The sequence below is a fragment of the Typopeltis vanoorti genome, chromosome 13, assembly GCF_054136105.1.
Source record: "Typopeltis vanoorti isolate ZY-2024b chromosome 13, IOZ_Tvanoo_1.0, whole genome shotgun sequence".
Taxonomy (NCBI): domain Eukaryota; kingdom Metazoa; phylum Arthropoda; class Arachnida; order Uropygi; family Thelyphonidae; genus Typopeltis; species Typopeltis vanoorti.
Window position 1 is genome coordinate 22,969,342 of NC_143561.1, and position 23,954 is coordinate 22,993,295.

The window sequence follows — 23,954 nt, forward strand, 5'->3', positions numbered from 1 at the left end:
ATGGTGAAATGATTCAAGGAGAGGTATGATAGAATTTGCGTGCATAATGGTTAATTTGGGTCTCCCCACGATAAGTCTGCAAACTCCATGGAAATGCCATAAATAAAATAATAACAACAACATAATGCCAAGAAGTGCAAATAAAGTAATTATTATGTAGCCTTTCTTTTAGTGTTACACGGCGATCAGCATTCATTTTAGAAATTATGGACTTCACAACCATGTTATAAATAACTATTTTAATTTCCTGATGTTTCAACCTTCATATTAAGGTCATCATCTGGAGTATATACAAGGGAAAGCGAAGTTATATTTCACACAGTATACTAAAGCGAGAATGATTTGATCAACGGTTATTCTACTGGCATGACCTCTAGTGAAAAAAAAAAAAAAAATACAGATAAAATAAAAAAAATTAATTATTTAGAAACTACAAAGCTAAAAATTTCTAATTAAGATAACACAAGAGAAACATTCTTTCATATAGATAGTTTTCTTACAGTAACAATGATGTCCAAATTTAACATAATTTTTATATAAGATTTAAGATTCTGGATTAGCTACAGTCCCGTTTATAGTTAACTCTTAGGAAGAAAGGTTTCGTGGGTAGAATATGTGCCTTCCATATGCTTGGGATTTTTAGACCATCATTATTGTTCAGATTAGGGTGGTTGATAAGAATCTCACAGGCTTCCTTAAATTTACGTTCATACCATGTTTTGGTGATGTAAACAACTGGTGCTTTTCCAGTCAATTCTATGAAAAGTGTTCAGGGCATGATCAGAAAGGCCATTTTCACCATAGTTATATTTAATGTGTCGTTTATGTTCCTTTTGTCTGAGGAATTGTGCATCCTGCTTCCCCTATATATGGTAGATTACAGGTGCAATAAATACTGTATATTCCAGGGTGGGCCAGCAGAGGGAGTGGTTCTTTGGATGAGTTCAGTAACCTTTTTAATTTTGCAGGAGGTTTAAAGGGTGACTTTGAGGTTGTATTTCTATGGTATTCTGTTTATTTTATCTGATATCCCTTTAATGTAAGGAATGGTTATAGTTTTATTGTAGTCTGCTTTATCTTTGTTTTTTATTGAGGGTTTTGTAGAGAATTTTGTTAATAGTGTTTTGGCTGTAACCATTTTTTAGGAAAGTATTGCTGATAACTTTAAATTAGTCTTTAAGCACTTATTCATCGGAGCAAATCTTCAAAGCCCTGTTTTTTAGAGTATTAATGACACCTAATTTTTGTGTTGGTGGTGGTATTAGGAGTTTGTGTATATATTGGCCAGTATGTCGGTTTCCAGTAAAAGTGAAGGAAAGACTACCAGAAGGAAGACGTGTGAAAGTGTATCTAGAAACAGAAGTGTGTTCTGCTTTTCAATCTCAATTGTGAACTGTATGTGTTTGTGTTGTCTGTTTAGTTGGCTAAGGAAAGTGTCTAGTGCGTAGCGGCTATGGGGCCAGAACACGAAAACATCGTCAACGTACCTAAGACAGACTTTGGTTTTTAAAGGAGAGAAATCTAGAGCATGTTGCTCAAAATGTTCCATATAAAAGTTAGCAATGGAGAGGGGGGGGGGGAGATAATACCAAGCCCATTGCTGCGCCTTCTTTTTGCAGGTAGAAAGCATTTTACCATACAAAATAACCAGAATGTAATACATGTGCAAAGAGTGCCGTAATATCTGGAGGGAATTTGTCCTGTAAAAGAAGAATTGTGTCATTGATTGGGACTTTCGTAAAGAGGGCAGAGAAGTCAAAACTGACTAATAAACCATCGTTTTCTAATATAATGTCTTTGATTATGTTTATGAAGTGTTGTGTGTTTCTGATATAGGAGAGGGAATGACCTACCAACTCCTTGAGTATTGACGCTAATTTCTTGGCTAGGTGATAATTCGGGCTGTCTATACCTTCGACTATTGGCCAGAGTGGCATGTTTTGTTTGTGCATCTTTGGTCGACTGTAAATTCTCAGAGGATGAGCATAGTAAGGAAGTAATTTTTTGAATGTATCTTTGGGCTAAGTAGTAACTGATTTAAGTAGCTTCTCTGTTTTCTTTTTTTATTCTAATCGGTTGGGTCCATTATCCCCCCCCCATTGCTAACTTTTATATCATTGTTACTGTAAGAAACCTATCTATATGAAAGAATGTTTCTCTTATGTTATCTTAAATAGAATTTAGCTTTGATGTAGTTTTTAAATAATTAATTTGTTAATTTTATCTATTTTTTTTTCTTTTATGCTAAAGAGACAATGATTTGATCAATGATCAAATCATTGTTATCTCTTTAGCATACTGTGTGAAATGTAACCCAGCTTGTCCTTGTATATACTCCAGATGATGACCTTAATATGAAGGTCGAAATGTCAGGAAATTAATATTGTTATTTATAACACGGTTGTAAAGTCCCTAATTTCTAAAATGAATAATTATTATGTAGACTTCAACTACATGGACACAAACTGTAAGGAGGAAAGATCACATCTTGGGAAAGAAATGGAATTTGTTCAACCTACTAAGAGATAATTACTCAAAACAAGTATAGAGTGCTGGTTCTGGTCATAGGATCAGATATAGACAGATTAATTTGGAACTTGAGTTCTTTGTGTTGGGTCAGGACCAGTGGCGGCTTGTGGCTTGAAATTGTGGGGGTGCTGCAACTTTCAAAATATACATGCATACTATAAGTACAGTCTATACGTGTTTGGATAAAATATCAAAATTATGGTAAAAATTAAAAAAAAAAAAAATTAAACATGAAAAAATATTGTTTATTATCAATAAAATTATACAGTTTGGGATAATTCAAAATTACTTAAAAGTCAATTAATTTGCAATAATCATGCATGTCGAGTTTACTGTAGAATACTCTATGTTCAGTTTCAAGTTTTTCTTTGTTGATCATGGGATATGCTTCAGTGGTCAAATTTTATTTCTTCTGTAGGCAATTTATTCTTAAAATTAGCTAATTTATAATATTTAAATAATTTAGCAGCTACTAAGTGTTTAGTGAAGGAATACCTTGCATTTCTGAGGTCATAATTGTCAATCATCATCATCATGTGCATCAAGAATTTAGGCCTAGTGTGGCCTATTCCGGCCTTAGAAGTCATCGTTGAATCGTTTAAGAGGACATCCTGGTTTTCTTTTTCCTGATGGCTTGTACTTTAAGGTTTGTTTTGGTAATCTTTCTGTTTTCATTCTTTGGACGTTTACATTTATATTTTTTTATTTTTTCTATTACTGATTCTGGGTTTAATTCTTTCATATAATAAATTTAGTTTAATCCTTTATCCAAGTGTGAGCAAACAAAGTTTGCGCCTGAAAGTATCTTCAGGACTGGGATAAGGTGGTACAACACCAGAGCATTCCTTGCAAAGGTGGAGCAAGCTACCAACACTCCTATCTCAGTATCTCCCATAATGCAAAACACATCTCCTTGCAGATATGTCTAATGTTATGCATTAAGGGAAGGGCCACAACCCAGACTAGTTTCGACCTTTATTGAGGTCTCTTCAGTGAGAGCCAGGCCCAAGTGGAGATACTAGGCAGTAGCATTAGCAGGTCATCTCTACCTATAGGAGTTGCCAAATGGTGTGCCACCCTTTTTTATAAAAATTACTCTGGATTTAGAGAAAGATGTTGAAAGTTTATTTTTCACTTGGTTAGAGTATAATAAATTTAGTTTAATCCTTTATCCAAGTGTGAGCAAACAAAGTTTGTGCCTGAAAGTATCTTCAGGACTGGGGTAAGGTGGTACAACACCACTTGGGCCTGGCTCACACTGAAGAGACCTCAATAAAGGTTGAAACTAGTCTGGGTTGTGGCCCTTCCCTTAATGCATAACATTAAGGGAAGAGCCACAACAATGAATAATTAACATTAATGAATAACACTAATGAATAATTAGGGGAGGAGAGAATCGACTGTAAGATACAGTGAACTCATTTGTGGTGATTAATAACCTGGGAGGGTAATTTTTTTTACAGCGCCTCCGTAGCACAATTGGAAGAATGACGGTACATTGCGCCCTTCGACTGGAATAGGTCTAAGTTCAATTCTCGTCGCGATGGGAGGAATCTTTATTTGGATGATTCCAATTGAAGGAGAGTTAGCCGATCTCATACGGAGGTAGCAGGATTTTTTCTCCCGGAAACTCTGGTTTTTCATCCCACATACAGACAAATCGGCCCTTCAGAACACACGCAATTTACAGACAAAAAATACCAGTTGTGGTGGTAGAGGTGGGCAGTAGATGGCATTGATGGAGATGATTTGTAGTAGAGAGGTTTGGTATAGTGGTTGAGACAGTTGTAAGTGTCCTCCCGCGATGAGTCTTCGGACTCCTTGGAGGTATCAGGAATAATAATAATAATCAGACATATCCGCAAGGAGATGTGTTTTGCATTATGGGAGATACTGAGATAGGAGTGTTGGTAGCTTGCTCCACCTTTGCAAGGCGTGCCCTGGTGTTGTACCACCTTACCCCAGTCCTGAAGATACTCTCAGGCGCAAACTTTGTTTGCTCACACCTTGGATAAAGGATTTATTATACTCTAACCAAGTGAAAAATAAACTTTCAACTAATTCTTTCATAATTTCTTCGTTTCTTTTATGATCAAATAGAGTAACTTTGCAGTTTTTCTCATAAACTTAATTTCTGCTGTTATTAATCTTTGTCTTTTTATTTTATTGTCCAGATTTCACTGCAACACAATAAGACTGGTAGGGCTAATGTATTGTATACTTTTAGTCTGGTTTGTTTTTGAACTAGGTTTGGTTTAAATATAGAGTTAATTACACCTGTTATTTTTAAATATTTTGCAATTTTTGCATTTATATCTTTTTCATATGTGATCATACATCCTAGGCAGTTAAATGAATTTACCTGTTCTAAGATCTTGTTATCTATTACTATCTTAGTTCTTGCTGGATCTTGTCCTTTAAAGGCCATAGTTTTTGATTTTTCTTTTGATATTATCATACCATAATCTTTGGCTATCTCATTTAGATCTAAAATAGCTTTCTATGAGTTATCTTCAGAACTTGTAATTATTATTTGGTCATCTGCAAAAAGGACAGTGTTTAAGTCACAGTAGGAGAAAGTTTAATACCTTGATGGAAATTTTTATTCCATTGTATTATTATTTCATTTAGGTAAATATTAAAAAGAGTTGCTGAGAGGGGACATCCCTGTTGAACCCTTTGGTTTATCTCTCTCGTATATGATAGCTCATGATTTAATCTTATTTGTATTTGATTATTTTCATTTATTTAATATGTTAAATAAAATGCTTCTTTTAACTTTGTCAAATGCTTTTTCAAAGTCAATCAATGCAATACGTGTTTCCAAATTGTATTCTCTTCTGTTCTCTATTATTAATTTTAGGCAAAAGGCTGGGCCTATACATAATAGTCCTTTTCTAAACCCATTCTGTACTTCTAAAATAAAGTTTTTGGAATATTTCATTAGTTTGCTATTTGAAATTCTGCTATATATATTTTGTAACAGGAATTTAGTATGTTTATACCTCTATAGTTTTTAGTATCATCTCTATTACCTTTTTTTAAAGATAGGAATCACAATTGCTTTTTTCCATTCTATTGGAGGGTTACCAGTTGCATAAATTTTATTTAATTTTAAATAAATTTTAAATTTTAAAAATAATAGGAGTCTTTCTTTGAATCTTGTTCCTGCATATTTATAAAGTTCTGAACCTAGCTTATCTTCTCCAGGTGATTTTAAATTTCTTGTTTCTTTTAGGCTGATTTCTAATTCTTCTTTAGTTATTTCCTTTTCATTAAGTGTTTGCCAGTTGTCTTTTTTAAAATATTTATCAGTCCACAATTTTGCGTAGAAATTTAGAAATTCTTTTAATTTCAATTCGGTGTTTAATTTTATGTTTTCTTTAGTATCTGCATTTAGGCATTTCAAAATCTTATATACATTTGGTCTTATTTTATATAAATCATGTTCTAAATTAGAAACGAATTTGTTCCATGATTCTCTATGTCTTTTTCTGACTTCTCTTTTAGCTATGGCTCTTATTCTTTTATATTCTATTTCATCATCTAATCTTTTACTGCTTAACCATTTATGATAGGCTTCTTTTTTTCTTTTTGATTATTTCTTTGATTGTATCATCCCAGATCTTCAGTTTTTTCCCCTTTTATTGAATTTTTTGGTCTTTCCTAAGCTTTCATTTGCTGCTGCATTTAGTATCGTTTTTATATTAAGCCATTCTATTTCTATTTCTTCATTTTGTTTTATTTTATCTAGATACTGATTAATTCTTTGTTCATATAGACATTGTATATATCTGTATCATTTAATAATCTAGTTTTATAAACAAATGTTTTAAATTTTCTTTTTCTTGTTACTTGTAGCCATTTAGGTGGTAAGCTTTTATTTTAATGAGGAAATGGTCACTGCTTATCTCATATTCTCTGTGACTAAATCTAACGAAAACTTTGATGTCTTTTCATTTAAGATAAAATAATCTAATATTGATTTCCATCCTCTTGCTGCCCCAAGTATATTTATGTATGTCTTTATGTTTATAGAAAGAATTCATTATTTTTAGGTTATTATAAACTACAAAGTCAATCAATTTTTTACCATTCCTGTTTAGAGTATGTTCTCTATATATTCCTATGTTATTATTAATTTTTGTGTTTCCAATTCTTGCATTTATATATATTTTGTATCTGATTATAAAATTCGATATTATCCTGTTCTCGTCCTTCTTCTGGGGCATATAAACCAAATATAACCTCTATCTATTTTTATTCTAGCAACCACAAGAAAGAACATATCTTAAAATCCTTTAACTGCATGTTTCATCAAATTGTGATAATTTGTTCTTTTTCTTTTACTAGGAAAACATGAAATTGATTGATTTTTCTTGTGGTTGTTCATCAGAACCCTCCCCCCCCCCCAATCATATAAATGGGCGATAAAGGAAATAGAGATAACTGTGAAAATTAGAGGAAAAAGCTTTACATAGGTTACAACTTCAAGAAGAGCAAAGAGCAGTTTTAGACCAAGGTGATCATGTACAGTTAGATTTTTCACTTGGAGTGGTGAATGAGTGATATGGGTTACCAAAATGGGTTATCATAATTGTCAATAACCCCAATAATGTTCTAAAATAAAAACTATAACAAATGTTCTGTCTTTAATTGTAATGTGTAATGTCCAAATATTTAAAATGCCGGAATAAACATGATAAGCACGGCGCAAACTGCATAAGCAATATGACACTCTAGTAAACAGTGCATCTGGTAAACAGAGGGTGAAGGAAACTAGCAGCACTGTTGTGCTGCTAGTTTCCTTCACCCTCCTAAGTGCTACAAGATGGATTTTTATTATTTTTTATACAAAATAAGAGAATTGTTATGATAAAATTAAATATTACAAGCAACTATAAATAAATTAATAAATAGATTTATATATCGAGAAAAATTGGGGGGTGCTGCAGTTCCGCAGTGGTGCCTATGCATGAGCCGCCCCTGGTCAGGACATTACAATTTCAAACTGTTCCCACAATTAACTTACTGTTGCTGTTTTCATACTGTGACAAACTGCTCTCCAAAGATGCATTGTATAAACACACCAACATATCAGCAACTAAGTAAATAACATATCACAAAATAATGAGAAAATATTTATTTTCTGACTACCTTGTGAATTCAACCATAAAATCTAAGACAAACCTAACATCTAAGCCTTTCTACACATCTAAATAGAGAAACAGTATGGAGAAAAGACAATAGGTATAGGTTTAGTGTAAAGTTATCCATTTTGGGATAAAAAGATTACAAGTTGTGTCCTACACTGATTAGAAATGCACTCCAAGAAACTAATGAAGACAGAAATTTGCAAATGTTAATGGATGAGTTGAAGTTAAAAGGACATTGCAAAATTAACCAAAGTGGGTCACAGTATTACTTGATTACTGAACACCACAGCAAGCAAAGATAAGGAAACTATCATTCTCCTTCATAAGGCTCTGATATGGAAACATTAGGATTATTACTGCACAGATCTGGTAATCTAGGATTGTTGGGGATGATAAAGTGGTAGAGAGTATGAACAGGTGATCAAGATGGTGAGTAATCTATGAATTTGAAGGGTACAAGGATTAGATTTCTATAAGTAATCTATGAATTTCTTATGAAGGGTACAAGGATTAGATTTTTCACTTGGAGTGGTGAATGAGTGATATGGGTTACCAAAATGTTGTAAGTGCTTAGTTGGTGAATACATTTTTAAGCAGATGCAGAAAAGATAATGTGGATATCATAAATCTCTTGCATTGAGCTTCAGACTTCATGGAAGTTCTTGTGTAGTAGTAGTAGTAATAATAATGCATTGTCAAGTGATTTTCACTTCTGGTGACAATCTTGTGATATGTCACATATGTTTCATTGATTTCTGTTATTGGAAGGAAACATCTGTCATATACTTGCACCTCAATGAGTCATAATCCAAGTTCACATTCTCACAGTAACACTAACCTTCGCTGAGTCAAGCTCACTAGTAGTTTAATAAAAACATTTTGCATTTTCACTGAAGGAATTGACAAGAAAATAGCTAAGAAACACTGGTCTGGAATATTATTACGTGACACCTCCAAGCAGTGGTGCACTTAGACTTAGGATTTAATCTTTTTTTTTTTTTTTTGGGGGGGGGGGGGGCAAAGTTTTGAGTAGACAATTTGAGAAGACACACTACACATCGCATCTGCAATGATCGCTAATTCATAAATAGTATAGAAATAGAAGACACGACACAACACAAATTAAAAAAATGAATTTTAATTAGGAAAAGATTTTTTGAAAATTTTCTAGTGTTTTTTTTTTTCTTTTTTCTTTGGGGGAAGGGCCAAGGCCACTTGCCCCCCCCCCTCCTCTGGGTGTGCCACTGCCTCCAAGGAGTCCATAGACTCAGTGTGGGAGAGCACACTGCTCCACAACTCACCATCCCCCCCCCCACACACACACTTTATCCTCCAATTACACGATACTACTACCATCAACACACAGTGACATCTACCACCCACCACCAACATATGTACTGTCTATAAACTGTGTGTTCTCATGCCCAATTTGCCTGTGTGCTGGATGAAAATCGAAGATTCTGGGAGAAAAAACCCTGCTACCTCCATATGATGAAAAAGCCCACATAAAGATTACTCTCATCATGACAGGAATCAAACACTGTTCTTTTCAAATTGAAAGGCACAATGTGCTGTCATCTTCCAATTGTTCTACAGAGGGGATTAAAAGCTACTATATTCAGTTTTAAATATTGTTTATATATATTATGTATATATGGGTCTTTGATGGCCAGGTTAGGTTGTTTGGAATGACAGCCAAAGTGACTATGGAGACCAATGTATTGTTTGTTAAATGTGCATGTTCACCTGGCAAGTATGCCTATTTGTGGGGATGAAAAATTGATTTTCAGGAGTAAAAACCTTGTACTTCCACATGAGTTTGGCTAACTCACCTTCAGAATTCTTTACTGGCAGAAAAGTACTGGATGGTATTATATATTGGATAATATATACAAAAATGGGCTGATTCCTTCCAGTAATGAAATAACTGAATACCAGTTACTTTATATAAGTTAAATTCATACCTATTATAATATGAACTAATCAGCACTATGGCTGCCCATTTCATAACAACAATTTAATCGAAATAAACATTACTTTTGTGAATAAATGTACACAATAAAGTGCACACGAACATATATGAAATATATGTTCGTGTGCACTTTATATGAAATATATGAAATAATTCAATATATGAAAATACGAAAATGAAACCCAATCTCAATTTAATTGCAAGTTTTGAATGAAATACCACATTAAAGAACAGCATAAAAATATCATTCAACTGCTGGACAATTGGTTAACACATTCCAATAGGATACAACATAAGCTGATATTTAAGCTGCACCATATGGATTTAGATATTGGGTTAGTGGAGTGGATTGGCAATAGGTTGTCTGATAGATACCAAAAGTTGTGTATAAAAGAGCAATAGAGAGAAGAAAAGAAAAAAAACACAGAGCTACTCCATAGGAACTTGTACTAGGACCATTACTGCTCAAACCTTTATATCAATGATATCATCACTGGAACTCAGGGCAATATGAATTTTTTTTTTCATATAAGTTAAGGAAGATTATCAAGTCTAGTGATAATGTGGTGGCTCTTCAGAATTAAGGCCTAAATAAGTCAGAAAGGTGGACAGATGAATGAATAAGGATCGAAGGGCAGATTAACACTAAATGCAGGGTTTTGGGATCTGTAAATGAGATATTGCATGCTCTATATGTGGAAGTATATTGGAGGAAATACAGGATCTTGGGGTCGTGGTGGATCAAAATTTGAAATTCTAGACATGCTGCAAAAACTGTAAAGACAATTTCTGCGGACTGCACAATATTAAGGCATGATTAATCAGCAGAGATAAAATGGTAGAGATTCCATTATATAAGGCCTGATTACTGGACATGAATGAAATCATATAATCTGCATTTTTTAGATAGAAGGGGGTGATATGATTGAGCCATTTCAGCTGTCGAGAAGCATTTACCAGATGGATACGAGAGAAATTTTTCAGATGGTGCTAAAAAGGGGAAAACAAGAACTAAAACCCATACTTGGAACTTGTGTAAGGGAGTGGTGAATAAGATGGTGCCTTTTCTCCTTTTTTTTTTTTTTTTTGGAGAGTGGCAGGCAACTGGAATGCATTGTCTACATATGTTGTGAATTCTAAGTGTGAATATGTTTAAGCTTCTGTATGACAAAAATATTTCAGCAGGAGAGATTTTCCATATGTCTGGGAATTTTGTAATATATGTATACTGTATAACATTAATTGCTAATGGTATAAATTTCTCTTCCCCCCCTGAATGAGTGTTTGACTCCAGGAGAGTTAATGTAATAATATAAAAGTATATATATCAAGCTTAGTATTTTATGGAGGGGGCCCTCTAAGTAATTCTTTATTTTGGCCAATACGAAACACCGTCATTGAGGCATAGGATGCAACTGCGTATTTTAGACAAAATACGCAGTTGCATCCATACGTAAAATAGAATCACTGATATATCTTCTAAGGTTAATAACACCTATCTTCAGGAATTGTAGATATTATTATTATTATTATTATTATTATTAAACAAGACCTCATGGAGTCAAAGACTCATCTAGGAGATATGGATGACGTAGCTGCTTTTCTGTTTAGAGAAGAAATAGTTGACCATGAATGTGTGAGATATGTAAAAATACGATAGAAAAAGCAAATAAATGATATAAAGTGAACAAAAAAACAAACAATTAATAGGTTATTCGATAATTACAGATGGAGAGAATGAAATCACGAAATGATATCTAGTGCATTAAATATGGTTTAAAATTTCGTGGACAGCTGATATTTCCTAAGCATATGATTGATCCTAAACAAAGATGAGGTATGATAAGTGGTACCAAATCAAAGAAACATAGCTTTTGATATAAATTTCATATGTCGAAACCTTAGTTTAACATATAGCATGCTATTGGCATGTTCTGGTGTTTGTTTACTTACTTCATTATATGTAATTGCATACTTGCCATATCATGGAATTATTATACTTACTTAGCATCATAACTGAAAAGAGGTTTAAACTTCACTAAACTTGAACCAGCCTTTAATTTTACTCTAGGTACTCTTGGAGAACTTTCAAATTTTCTTTCATCTACATAATCCATCATTACGCCTCACCATGAATACAGTTTAAATACTTGAATAATATTTGCAATTACCACAAACGAGAAAATCGCACGTGTATAGCACCATAGCGCACCCTAACGTGCAAATCCTGAAGCAGGAATTTTTAAGGAAATGAGATTTGATCGTGGCAAAAACTTATTATAAATTACTGTAAAGAAATTTTTCTTTTTTTTTAACTGGTAATAAATTAATTGCAGTATGTATAAGCTTGTGTTTAAAATACTGTTTTATATAAGAATTCCTTGTATCTACGTTCTGCATCACAGTATAAAACACGTTCTTAGGTAGGAAGTGAGCCAACCGTAATTTCCGGTTTGGCACATTTCTCTACTTGCTGCGCATAGAAGCAGGCATTTTTTGTATTTTCTATGTTCAAGTGCAATTGCTAGTTGAAGAGAACAATGAGTCCAGAAACCCGGCAAAGAGTCGCAACTGTTATAAATGTTGCAAAAGAAGTGTTTCATTGGGGATATATACCATTAGTACTTTACTTAGGTACATCCTTTTGCTTCTCATTTTTACTTATGAGTTTTCACCAACCTGATAATTTATAGTATTTAGCAATATAAATTTAAACATATTAATACTGTATCATGTTTTTCATAATCTTATAAATTATGATCAGCACTTGTAATTGTCAAATAATAAATGTTAGTACGCGTTCATTGCTGGTAGAAAAATTTGAAAATTAAGACGATTTCGCATCGTATCACGTGTTAATAAAGGTGCCGGTACGCCATACCATTATGAGGAATGGTATGTAATTACAGAGGGCAATTCCCTTGTAATTCTCACATTTGGGTTTGTTTCTACAGATATGGTCTCCTCCAATCATTCGTAATTTGATCTTCTGACCATGCCTTCTAAATTATGCACTGCAGATACTGTAAAACTTTTACATCTCTATATTTGAACAGAGACTGAAAATAGATGTCCTGGGTGTTTGGAACAATTTCTTTAAAAGGCTATTGATTGAAACAAGCAGTGAAAGAATGGGTAGAAAATATTCAAGCGGAATGCAGTCAGGAGTACATATCAATATTTAAGAGGGAAAAGGCCATCAAAATTTGAAGTGTGGAAGAGCAGCTGAAGTAGATGAAATTTAACCAAAAATGCTCAAATATAGAGATGTAAAAGTTTTGCAGTATCTGCAGTGCATAATTTAGAAGGCATGGTCAGAAGATCAAATTATGAATGATTGGAGGAGACCATATCTAGAAACAAATCCAAATGTGAGAATTACAGAGGAATTTCCCTCATGAATGTTCTTCTGGGTAAGACTTATGCCAACATGAGGCTGAAAAAAGTTTGGAAGAGAAACTTTAACTTAGAGGAGAGTAAACTGCATTCAGGCCCAATAAGGTTGTCAGGATCAGATTTTCACAAGAAGTGTGGAGAAAGCATGGAAATGTAAGGAGGATCTGTATTTCTTTGATAAATTTCAGAAGACACATTACACAACATATTTAGATGTCTGTAGATGCCAAGAAAAATTCAAACCACTGTAGTTATATAGAGTGGATGTGATATCAGAGCAATACATAGGTATATTCTCTTTATAATTTATTATAGCTCATGGTTAGAATTAAGAGGTACAGGAATATAAATTATATGCTTTTTATCATCAATCACCAAAAAATCAAAGAGAATTAAACGCGATAGATCAAATCATATAGAAGAGTGATTGATTACATATTACTATCTTCACTGTTACTCATTATCGATCACATTATCAAAGAAAATGGCATTAGCATTCTCATTACCTTATGCAGATAGTATTATTTCTAAATTCTGTGCAAGTTTTCAGACCTGTTTAATTAAATTGAACAGCTGCTATAACAAATTTGCCATGGAAATCATCAATAAAAGGACTGAAAATCATCTGCATTCTGAATGAAGAATCTATTGAAAAAATATATTTCAGCTAATTGGACACTGTTTTTAGTGAAGATCGTAGATTAGATATGGAAATTGAATAAGAATAAGCAAAGACAGCATGGTTGGGAGTTAATTGGATAAATTTATATGGAATAAGAGAAAAATTATTCAACAGTAAACCAGCAGTATATGAGTGTTCAATATAATTTTAACTTATGAATCTGAAAGTTTGGTTAGAAATAAAACAGAAGAAAGAGTAAACCACAAATATGAGTGTCAGGAAAAAAGTGGGGTAGTTAGTTTTTTTTTTTTTTTTTTAAGCATCAATTCCACATATGAGGTCTGAAGACCTATAACCTGATAGTGCTATGTGTGAGCAAATGATCAGAGGTAAGAAAGGAATCTGAATGCATTTCTTGTAGAAGTTAAGAAAATAGTAAGGATATCTATTCCAAAGGACAGTGGTGTGTGGAATGAATAAAGAAGATGAAAAGTTGGTTTGATGATTTTGGAGCTGAACTATACATGAATGTTGACTAACAGTTGTCATTGTTCATACATGATTAAAGGGAAGTGGAGGAATAATGGCAGCTTCTATAGGAAAGTGATTGGAGGGAGTTGCTGAAAGGTCATCTGTCAATCAAATAGCTCTTCTGGATGCATTCTAGTGAAGCTTTTGGAGCATTGCCTCAGATGTGAGAACGTTGGGTGAATTTGGTTTTAATAAAGTACTTAGGAATTGGATGAAAAGCAATGTTTAGAACAGAAAAGAATACTATACAAAATCTTATTTAAGTAAATTAATAGTGTCTGCAAAGGAATGTTTATGAAAAGAAATACTATTCTAGAGATCCTAGATTTCCCTCTTGGTATTATCAGACTTTTTCACTCTATAATCCAATCTGGTTATTTCAGTGTACAAGACATTATACCAACAGATTGAAGGCACAGCTATGGATAGTACTCTCTGTCCTACTCTTGCCACTTACTATATGGAGCATTTTGAAGATGGTCTCCTTAAAGACATTTCTCCTAAATCAACAGTGTGCTATAGATATGTGGATGATATTTTTGCAGTATAGAAAGATTCACCATCAAATTTGAAACTATTAATTTCAAAAATAAATTCATCCAAGAATTTAATTTACCTTAGACTACAATAAAACTAACCATTCCACATATTAAAGGGATATCAGACAAAATAAACAGAATACTACAGAAATACAACCTCAAAGCCACCTTTAAACCTCCTACAAAATTAAAGAACTTGCTCAACTCATCCAAGGATCCACTCCCTCCGATGACCCACCCTGGAGTATACCCAGTGGTGAGCTATAAGGGGCTCACTCAAGCCCTTTGTTAAATTTTTCTCAAATTTGCAAGTCCCTTGTTCTTCTTGTTTAATAATCTTGTAGAACTAGAAAATACCACCGTGGAATGTATACATGCTGCTATAATTGCTACTTTAAATTCATATGGATTTTCTGATAACTATATAAAAAATCATTTCATTGCATTTTGTTTAGATGGAGCTAGTGTAATGTTAGGAAACAAATCAGGTGTTGCAATCAAACTTCTACAAAAATTTCCCAACATTGTGATTTGGCATTGCACTCATCGTTTACACTTAGCATTAGATGATTCGATAAAAAACATTAAAGAAATAAATCATTTTGAAATATTTGTAGATAAATTATATGCTTTTTATCATCAATCACCAAAAAATCAACAAGAATTAAATACAATTGCAAAAGACCTTCGTATTGAAATTTTAAAGATCGGCTGTGTTTAAAATAGCTCTTGCTTTGTGGAGAAATTACCCAGATTTATGCAAGCATTTTGCATCGAACAATAAATATAAGGGCTTTTTAAACCGACTTCTTAATTTGGAATTTTTAAAAGATCTAGCATTAATAATTGATATCCTACAGGAATTATCATATCTGTCAGAAGCTCTACAAAGTCACAATAAGTATTATAAGGGCTAAGTTAGGCTTTTTTTTTTTTTTTTTTTTTTGAGCCCTTTGTTAAAATTTCCATAGCTCACCTGAGTATACCATATTCATTGCACCTGTAATTTGCCCTATATAGGGGAAACAGGAAGCACAATTCTTATCAGAAAAAAGGAACATAAACGACGATTAAATATAATAACTATGGTCAAGCTGGTCTTTCTGATCATGCCCTGAACACTTTATATAGAATTGACTGAAAAAGCACCTGTTGTTTACATCGCACCAAAACATGGTATGAATGTAAATTTAAGTAGGCCTGTGAGATTCTTATCAACCAACCTAATCTTAATAATGATGCTATAAAAATCACAAGTGTTAATTATAAATCTTAAATCTATATAACAATTATGTTAAATTAGGACATCATTTGATAACAAAACTGTCTATATGAAAATATGTTTCTTAAATAGAATATAGCTTTGATATAGTTATTTTATTTCATTTGTGCATTGTAATTTTATTTTCACTAGAGGTCAGGCCAGTAGAATAACCATTGATCAAATCATTGTCTCTGTATATATATATATATGTGTATACTCCAGATGAGAACCTTAATATGAAGGTCAAAATGTCAGGAAATTAAAATAATTATTTGTGTGTATGTGTGCGTGTGCAATCGCGCGCGCACTCCAGATGATGTGAAGGTTGAAACATCAGGAGATTAAAATAATTATTTATAACACGGTTGCAGAGTCCATAATTTGTGTAAAATGAAAAAGAAGGGGGGAGAATTAGCTGTGTTCTCCTACCAGGATCTTGGCTGACTAGCCATCAGTCATGCTGGTGACATGTTGAGCACAGTTTAAGCCTGAGATGGATTTCCGTGGTGAGTTGGTAACCTACAACATGGTCAAAAACCCTGATGGAACTGATATAGATGGTAGTGCCAATATTTCGGCGAAGTACAGAGGGCCATACCCAGGAAGTCTTAGTATCATGCTTCCATGTGGACCCCCCCCAGGAAACATGGTGTCATTAATGAGCTATGACAAAGTTGATACTGAGCAAAGAGCTGGCAGAAAGCTATAAAATGTATCGCCCAAGATGTTATGTGCCATTGTGGGAGATTAGGCCACATAAGAAGAAAGGCTGTAAAACCCATGGCCAGAATGGGCAAACATTGGATGTGGCTAAATTTCCCCAGCTATATGACTACTTTGATTGAAACTATTTATGGAGACCAGAGTATGATGCAGTAGGGAAGCTTTCCCAAATAATAAGAAATACTGGAATAGCCCAAAGAATTCAGTAAATACAGTAATCAATACGATCCTCTTTTCCTCTATGTAGGAATATTTAATTGTCGAACACTTAAAGAAGAGGAATACCTTACCATCTTACAGCAAGAACTAAAACATTAAATGGGACATCATAGGTTTAAGTGAAGTTCTCAGGAAGGATGAAATTGGAGACTACGTATTCTATTATGGGAAAACTAAAAGACAATATGGAATTGGATTTCTAATTAAGAAAACAATTACACACCTTATAGAAGAATTTAATTATACAGATGAAAAAATAATAGAAATTACACTTAAAATAAACTCCAAACTTAAAATCAGGATCATCCAAATATATGCTCCCACACTGATGAAGAGATAGTATTTTATGACTCACTGTAGCACTCTAGACAAAAAAAGAAATAGCAATCAAAACTTTACTATAGTAATGTGCAATTTTAACACCAAAGTAGGGCATCTCATTCACCAAATAGACACAATAGGACCATACATATATGGTACAAGCAGCAACTCAGGAATGGCTCTTACAGAATTCTCTATCAGTAACAAGCTTTATATTATGAATACATATTTTAAGAAAGCCCTCAAAAGAAAATGAAGATGAAGTCCAAACAGAGAAATAAAAAATGAAAAGATTATATACTGTGTAATAATAAAGAAAATAGTTCAAGATACCTCAGTAGTAAATAAAGTACAAACAGGAAGTGATCACTGACTGGTGAGAGCCAAAACTAAAATAAATCCCAAATTGGAAAGAATAAAATGGCTAAACAACAAAAAATCAAAGTTTTGACTTAAAACCTATCGAAAACAAGAAGGATCAATCAAAAACTAGACTTAATAAATATATTTGAAGAAGAAGACGACATAAAATAAGCAAAAACCTAACAGAAGTAATAATCTCAGGCCAATGAATTCAAAAGCAACAAACAACAAAAAGACCATAAACTTTCAGAGGAAACCACACAACTAAAAAAAGAGACTAAATATAAAACGACAAAAATTTAATTTCTAAAATAGAATATGCAGAACTATGCAAAACAATAAGGAAAAAGATGAGAAATGAAATAAGATCTTATAACACTAAAAAAAAATAATAAAAGAAACAATTGAAAACAATGATAATATGAAAATACTAAGAAAACATTTATCAGTTGGCAAAAGTCAAATAACTACAATAAAAGATAAAAATGGAACTACAGTAAGGAACCAAGAACAAATCCTAAGCAGGCTAGAAGAATTTTATAAAGAACTCTATAGTGATCCTTCAATAGATAAATCAAATATAAATAACTCTTCTCCATCGCATATAGAATTCATCCCCTCATTCACTTCAGATGAAATAAAACGAGCATTAAAACAAATGGAAAATGTCCTGGTGAAGACCTAATTCACATAGTATTAATTAAATGGGGAGGAAACAATATAATTCAACATGTCACAAACTTATTAAATCTATACCTACTAAACTTACTGAGCCTAGAAGAGGGGAAGATACCAGAAAACTGGGAAAATGCCTCTCTGATACTGTTATTTAAAAAGGGAACAAAGAAGTAGTAAAGAACTATAGACAAATTAGTATTCTCTCTAATCTGTACAAAATTCTCACAAAAGTAATAACAAACTGGTTAACTGCTCTGCTAGACTGAAATCACAGTAGAACAAGCAGGAATCCGTAATGGCTTTAACACAATTGATCATATTGATGCAGTAAAACAGATGATAAAGAAAAATCAGAAGAAAACCAACCTCTCTGTTTAGCCTTCATTGATTATGAAAACCATTTGATTCCATCAAAACTAATGCAATAATCAAAGCACTCCAGAATCAGAGTTCATGGAGAATATATGGACCTCTTCCAGGCAATATACTACACTGCAACAGCAACAATCCAACTTCACACGAGTAGCAATAAAATATCAATTGAAAAAGGTGTCTGACAAGGAGACTCACCCAAAATCTTTACAGCAGTCCTTCAATAAATATTTAATAATATAAACTGGACAAACTTTGGTATAAAAATTAATAACAGAAACTTAACACACCTAAGATATGCAAATGATATAATTTTTGCAAACACTCCAGAAGACCTTAATATAATAATAGGAGACCTATATCATGACAGCAGAAAATTCGGTCTAAAAATAAATAGAGAAAAAACTAAAAATCATGTTTAATCATTTTGTAACACCAAAAAACATAATAGAAAACAATTTCTTGGAAAGAGTCTCTTCATATATACATACTTAGGTCATCTCATTGATCTAAACTGTGGACTCCAAAAGGAAATAAATAGGAGATTTCAACTTGCCTGGAGTGCATTCAGAAAACTGAAAAGCATTTTTAAAAACAATGTATCACACTGTTTAAAAAGGAAGACATTTAACCAGTGTATACTTCCAGTCATCTCATATGGTTGTGAAACTTGGTCGCCAACAAAAGCACTGGCAAATAAATTAACACCTCAAAGAAAAATGGAAAGGTTGATGCTAGGTATTACATTAAAAGATAAGAAGCCAGATTCGCATCACTGACATCATTCTTCACCATAAGCGACTAAAATGGAAATGGGCTGGACATCTATCCAGAAGAGAAGATGAGCGATGCACCACCATACTAATGAACTGGATTCCAGAATAAGGGAAATGAGGATGTCCTAAAAGAAGGTGGGGTGATGAATTGTCAAATTTTGTTGGGAGAAAATTGGTCAACCATTGCCAAGAACAGAGAAAGGTGAAAAGAACTGGAGGAGGCCTTCATCTAGCAGTGGACAGAAAATGGCTGAAAAGAAGACCTTGTTACATTGTGCACATGTTTTCCACTATAGACTTTTAATGGCAAGAATTGAATTGTATCAAATCTGCTTTTATAAAAAAAAATGGTTTTAATGAATTCTTTTATCAAGAAAACCTTATGACGATTAGGCTAGCAGTCTCGAGATCTCCTTAAGATGTTACTCGAATTCCACTCCCATATGTTAAAGGAATTTCTGAATGTATTGCTAGTTCTAAAACCTTATGATATTGCAATGTAATTTCACCTGTCATGAAGATTTCTATCTTCTTTTCTCCACTCACCCTTCCAGGTGTTCTACCAGATCTCCTGCTCCTGTGGTCTGTCTTGCTTTGGACAGTCTGGCATATCTGCAGTTATCTGTCATGAACATAAATCTTATATACAGTTTCTTGAACCAGAGCAGTCTGACCTAGTAAAACATGCCATCTCTTGACTAAACATAGTCCTCTGGAAGAAAACTGAACTTTTACATAAGTATAGATTCTTTATAGAGCAGTTATGTATAAGGAGATCTTTGAAGCCCTTCTACACTGAGCAAACTTGCAGATTTCATGCCCTTCATTATCATCTTTATGTGAAATATTATTATCTTGTATTATTTTTTTAATAATGAGAATTTACTGACACTGTAGTGGTGCTTTTTGAAATTGATTCTTTTATTGTAATTTCTTTTGTATTCTGTTGTTGTAATGAAGATGCCTGTGATACTTAGGCAAAAATTTTACAGCTAATATGTATTTCACATAAATTTTAAGTTTTCGTCTTTCATTTTTCAAAGAAGTAGCTAAGAAAAATTGGAGAAGAAACTTGAGGAACAAGCTGGGTTCTGGTGAAACAGTCATCAGGATCAGATTTTTACTTTAATAGATGAATATATAGTAAGAGTTTATACAGTCATCCCTCGACTTACGTCTGGGTTCAGTTCTATCCAGCAGGACGTAAGTCGATACATTAAATCAATGGAGTTATAGGGGTTAGGGACTTACCCTAATAAGTATACTGTCATTTTAATTTTTAAATCCTATAAAACTGTATTGCTGTTGCATCATTGCCACTATAAAACAGGAGAATAATCACTCAAATCTTCCTTCACAATCACATCTTCATTACCTTCCCTATGTGAAGGAACAGGCTACAGCTCTTCTGGTGTAACCTTGTTTTTTGATGAAAATGTCTATTGTGCTTTGCTTATTTCTCTTCTTCTTTTCATCATAAATTTGTTTATAGCAAACAAATGCATCGTGTTTTCCTTTCTACTAATAAGTAGTGTTCATCGTGTTTTCCTTTCTACTAATAAGTAGTGTTCAACATTGGGGTCCAAGTCTTCGACTATTTTGAGAATATGGCTAACTGCAGAGAACATTTCTGCAAGTCCCTTCATTGTGAACTGTTTAATTACCTCTTCTTGTTTCTCTTTCCCCTCTTCCTTTTCTCGTTCTTCCTCTTCTGCATCATAGCGTTCCTCCAGTTTGACCAATTCTTCATTGGCAACTCTTCACAGGCACTTTCTGTGAGTTGAACTATGTCGTCATCATTCACTTCGAGATTAAGATTGTTTGCTAGGCCCACTATTTCTTCACTCGATTTACAAAGATCTTCATTTTTTTCAGAACTTCCAAAATCGTGCACAAACCTTTTTAATGTCTTTTTCCACATGCCACTCGTATGTTGAGGGGTCACTTCGTCCCAAGCCACAGCAATATTTTTAATAGCATGATAAAATATTGAATGCTTTCCAGAATTGCATGAGAGTCTGATAATTTCCTTCTGTAGCAGAAATGGTTTGTGAAATTGTTCTCTTTAGATAATAAGCCTTAATCACTGAAAGAACCCCCTGATTCATCGGTTTGGAGGGAGAAACATCCTTGATCTTGGAGTGAAGATCACTGATGTAAGGTGGATGACCTGGAGCATTATTTAGAATTAATAAAATTTAAATTCTACCTTTTCATTCACACAATAGCTTTCCATTTCACTCGCATAACAGTTAAGGCATCCTCAAACAATTTTTGTGTCATCCACGACTTCTTATTGCTCTGATAATGAACTGGAAGAGTATGCTTCCTAATGTTTTTGAAGGCTTGTTGATTCTCACTGTGCCATATCACAAATGTTTTCAGTTTATGTCCAGTCACATTACCCCCTAACAGAATCATAATACGGTCTTTAAGAGCTTTGAAACCAGGCTTAGATTTTAGCTTTTTGTGGATGAATGTCTGCTCGAACATTTTTTTCCAAAACAAGAAGTTTTCGTCCATATTAAATATTTGCTGTTGCAAATAATTTTCCCCCATAATAATTAATCCAATTTCTCCACAAACTCCTTGGTAGGCTTCTCATCTGCACTTGCAAATTCACCATACATTTTCACATTATGCAGTGCAAAACTCTGAATCTCAAGAATCAACCAGAAGAAGCTTTGAATTCGTAGTCATAATCAGGCCCTGCTTTCTCCTTCAACATGTTGAAGAGACTTAGTGCTTTAGCAGTTATGGTCATAGTGCTAAGGGATATGCATTTTTGGTTCAGGTCCTCAATCCATGATGCAAGTAGATTTTTTGTATCACCAATAGGACCTTGCCATTGCTTTGTCACTATCGTTGATTTAATGGCAAATTCCTATTGGTGATATTGGACCATGCACAAACCTTATTCCACAGCCTCTACAATTTTATCCTTATTTTTCAAAATGGCCGTCACTGTAGAATGAGACCATCTGAAGTCGTGCGATCACATTGACGGGCTTACCAGCTTCATGTTGCTTTATAACTTGTAACTTCCAAGATCAATTGCTCACCTCTTTTTCTGTGATTTTTACTAGGTTTTTTGACTGGACATGTAGGGAACCATGTTGCACAAAATATTTAACGATAAACACACACAAACTATTTCTCAAACAAATCAACAGAGGAACTGTTGAAGACACATGCCGATTTGCCGTGAATGCGCTGCTGTCACTATGCATTCTTTTTGTTGCCAAATAGAAACCTTTTTACTTAACGCATCTTGTTTAAAAGTATAGTCGAAATGTTATTTATTCCATTATGGATCATGGACATATCTTTGAACGGAAGTAAGTTGAGGGATGACTGTATTTAAGTTTTGTAGATCTGGAAAAAACATGACAAGGTGTCAACAGAAAAGCTGTTCAAAATGCTCCAATTATGTTGTAAACAGACATATCAAGTAATATGTCTGTCAAGTAATTTCTGCATTACAACTCAAATATATAGTATATATTTGAGTTATATTGCAAAAAGTGCAGGAAGATGACTTGATGTAAGATCTGTTGGATGCTGGTCACCACTGTTATTTATCTATATGAATCATTATGAAGGAAAGTGGCACATTAGTTCTGCCATCAAGATTGGAGGTTCAACTCATTACTTTAGTAGATCTTATGCTCTTAAATGAAGCTAGTACCCTGCAGGATTCCTTAACTAAATTGAATGAATTATTAACAAATATAGCACAAAATCATCCATAAAAAGATAAAAATAATGAAAATAGGAACATTTGAAAATATCAGCTGTTATTCTGAATGGAGAACCTATAGAACAATTAAAACATTTCCACCATTTAGATATAACTTTTAGTGAACTTGGTAAATGAAATATGGAAGTAGACAACAGAGTAAAGAAAACTGGTATCTCTAGGAGTGAACTAAATTTATATGGATCTCTAAACTAGCTATATACAAGACTGTATTTAAACAGGGTTGCGTGGCTCTGTGTCTGAGACTATATTGCGAGTGGTCAGTGGATTTTAAACTGGTGATTTTTATCTGTTTTATTGTGCTTTTTCCTTAGAAAATTAGTTTTAATTACAATATAACATATGTTATAATATTTTAATATTAAATACAGGTGTAAAATGACATCAGAAAAGCAGAAGAAATGGAACACTAACAAGAACAGCAACAAGAAGGTATTCTCTACTAAAGAGGATATTGAAAATAATTTAATCTCCAAGATAGCTAGGCTAAAGCATATTATTAGACAGATGACAAGAGAACTACAGAAAGTTGAACACTGTTTAGAGGAATACAGAGAATAAAAAAAGTTCAGCAGCAACATGGGGAAAATAAAGCATAGAATCAGGTAAGTTAGTGTGTAATAATAAAAATCTGGTAAGTAAAGTTGATTATAAAAAGAAGGATGCTACTTGGTATGGTAACTCTATCATAAAACATGCCATTGATGAGTGGGTTATAATGTCAAGTTTTCCC

General features: G+C 33.3%; 1 protein-coding gene and 1 long non-coding RNA gene across 3 annotated transcripts in view; one reads left to right on the forward strand and one right to left on the reverse strand.

Moving 5' to 3' along the window:
• l(2)05287 (WD repeat-containing protein l(2)05287) overlaps positions 1-11,840 on the reverse strand; it is a 211,380-nt gene extending 199,540 nt beyond the window's left edge. For both annotated transcript variants that reach the window (XM_090402934.1, XM_090402935.1), the window contains exon 1: positions 11,662-11,840. In XM_090402934.1, the coding sequence (XP_090259060.1) occupies positions 11,662-11,777 (116 nt within the window). In that variant the 5' untranslated portion in view covers positions 11,778-11,840. The remainder of the gene's footprint in view (positions 1-11,661) is intronic.
• Positions 11,841-12,067: 227 nt separating this feature from the next.
• The window catches only part of LOC150099989 (uncharacterized), a 32,299-nt gene continuing 20,412 nt past the window's right edge, over positions 12,068-23,954 (forward strand). The window contains exon 1 of the long non-coding RNA XR_016549293.1: positions 12,068-12,291. This is a non-coding gene — a long non-coding RNA (uncharacterized LOC150099989). The remainder of the gene's footprint in view (positions 12,292-23,954) is intronic.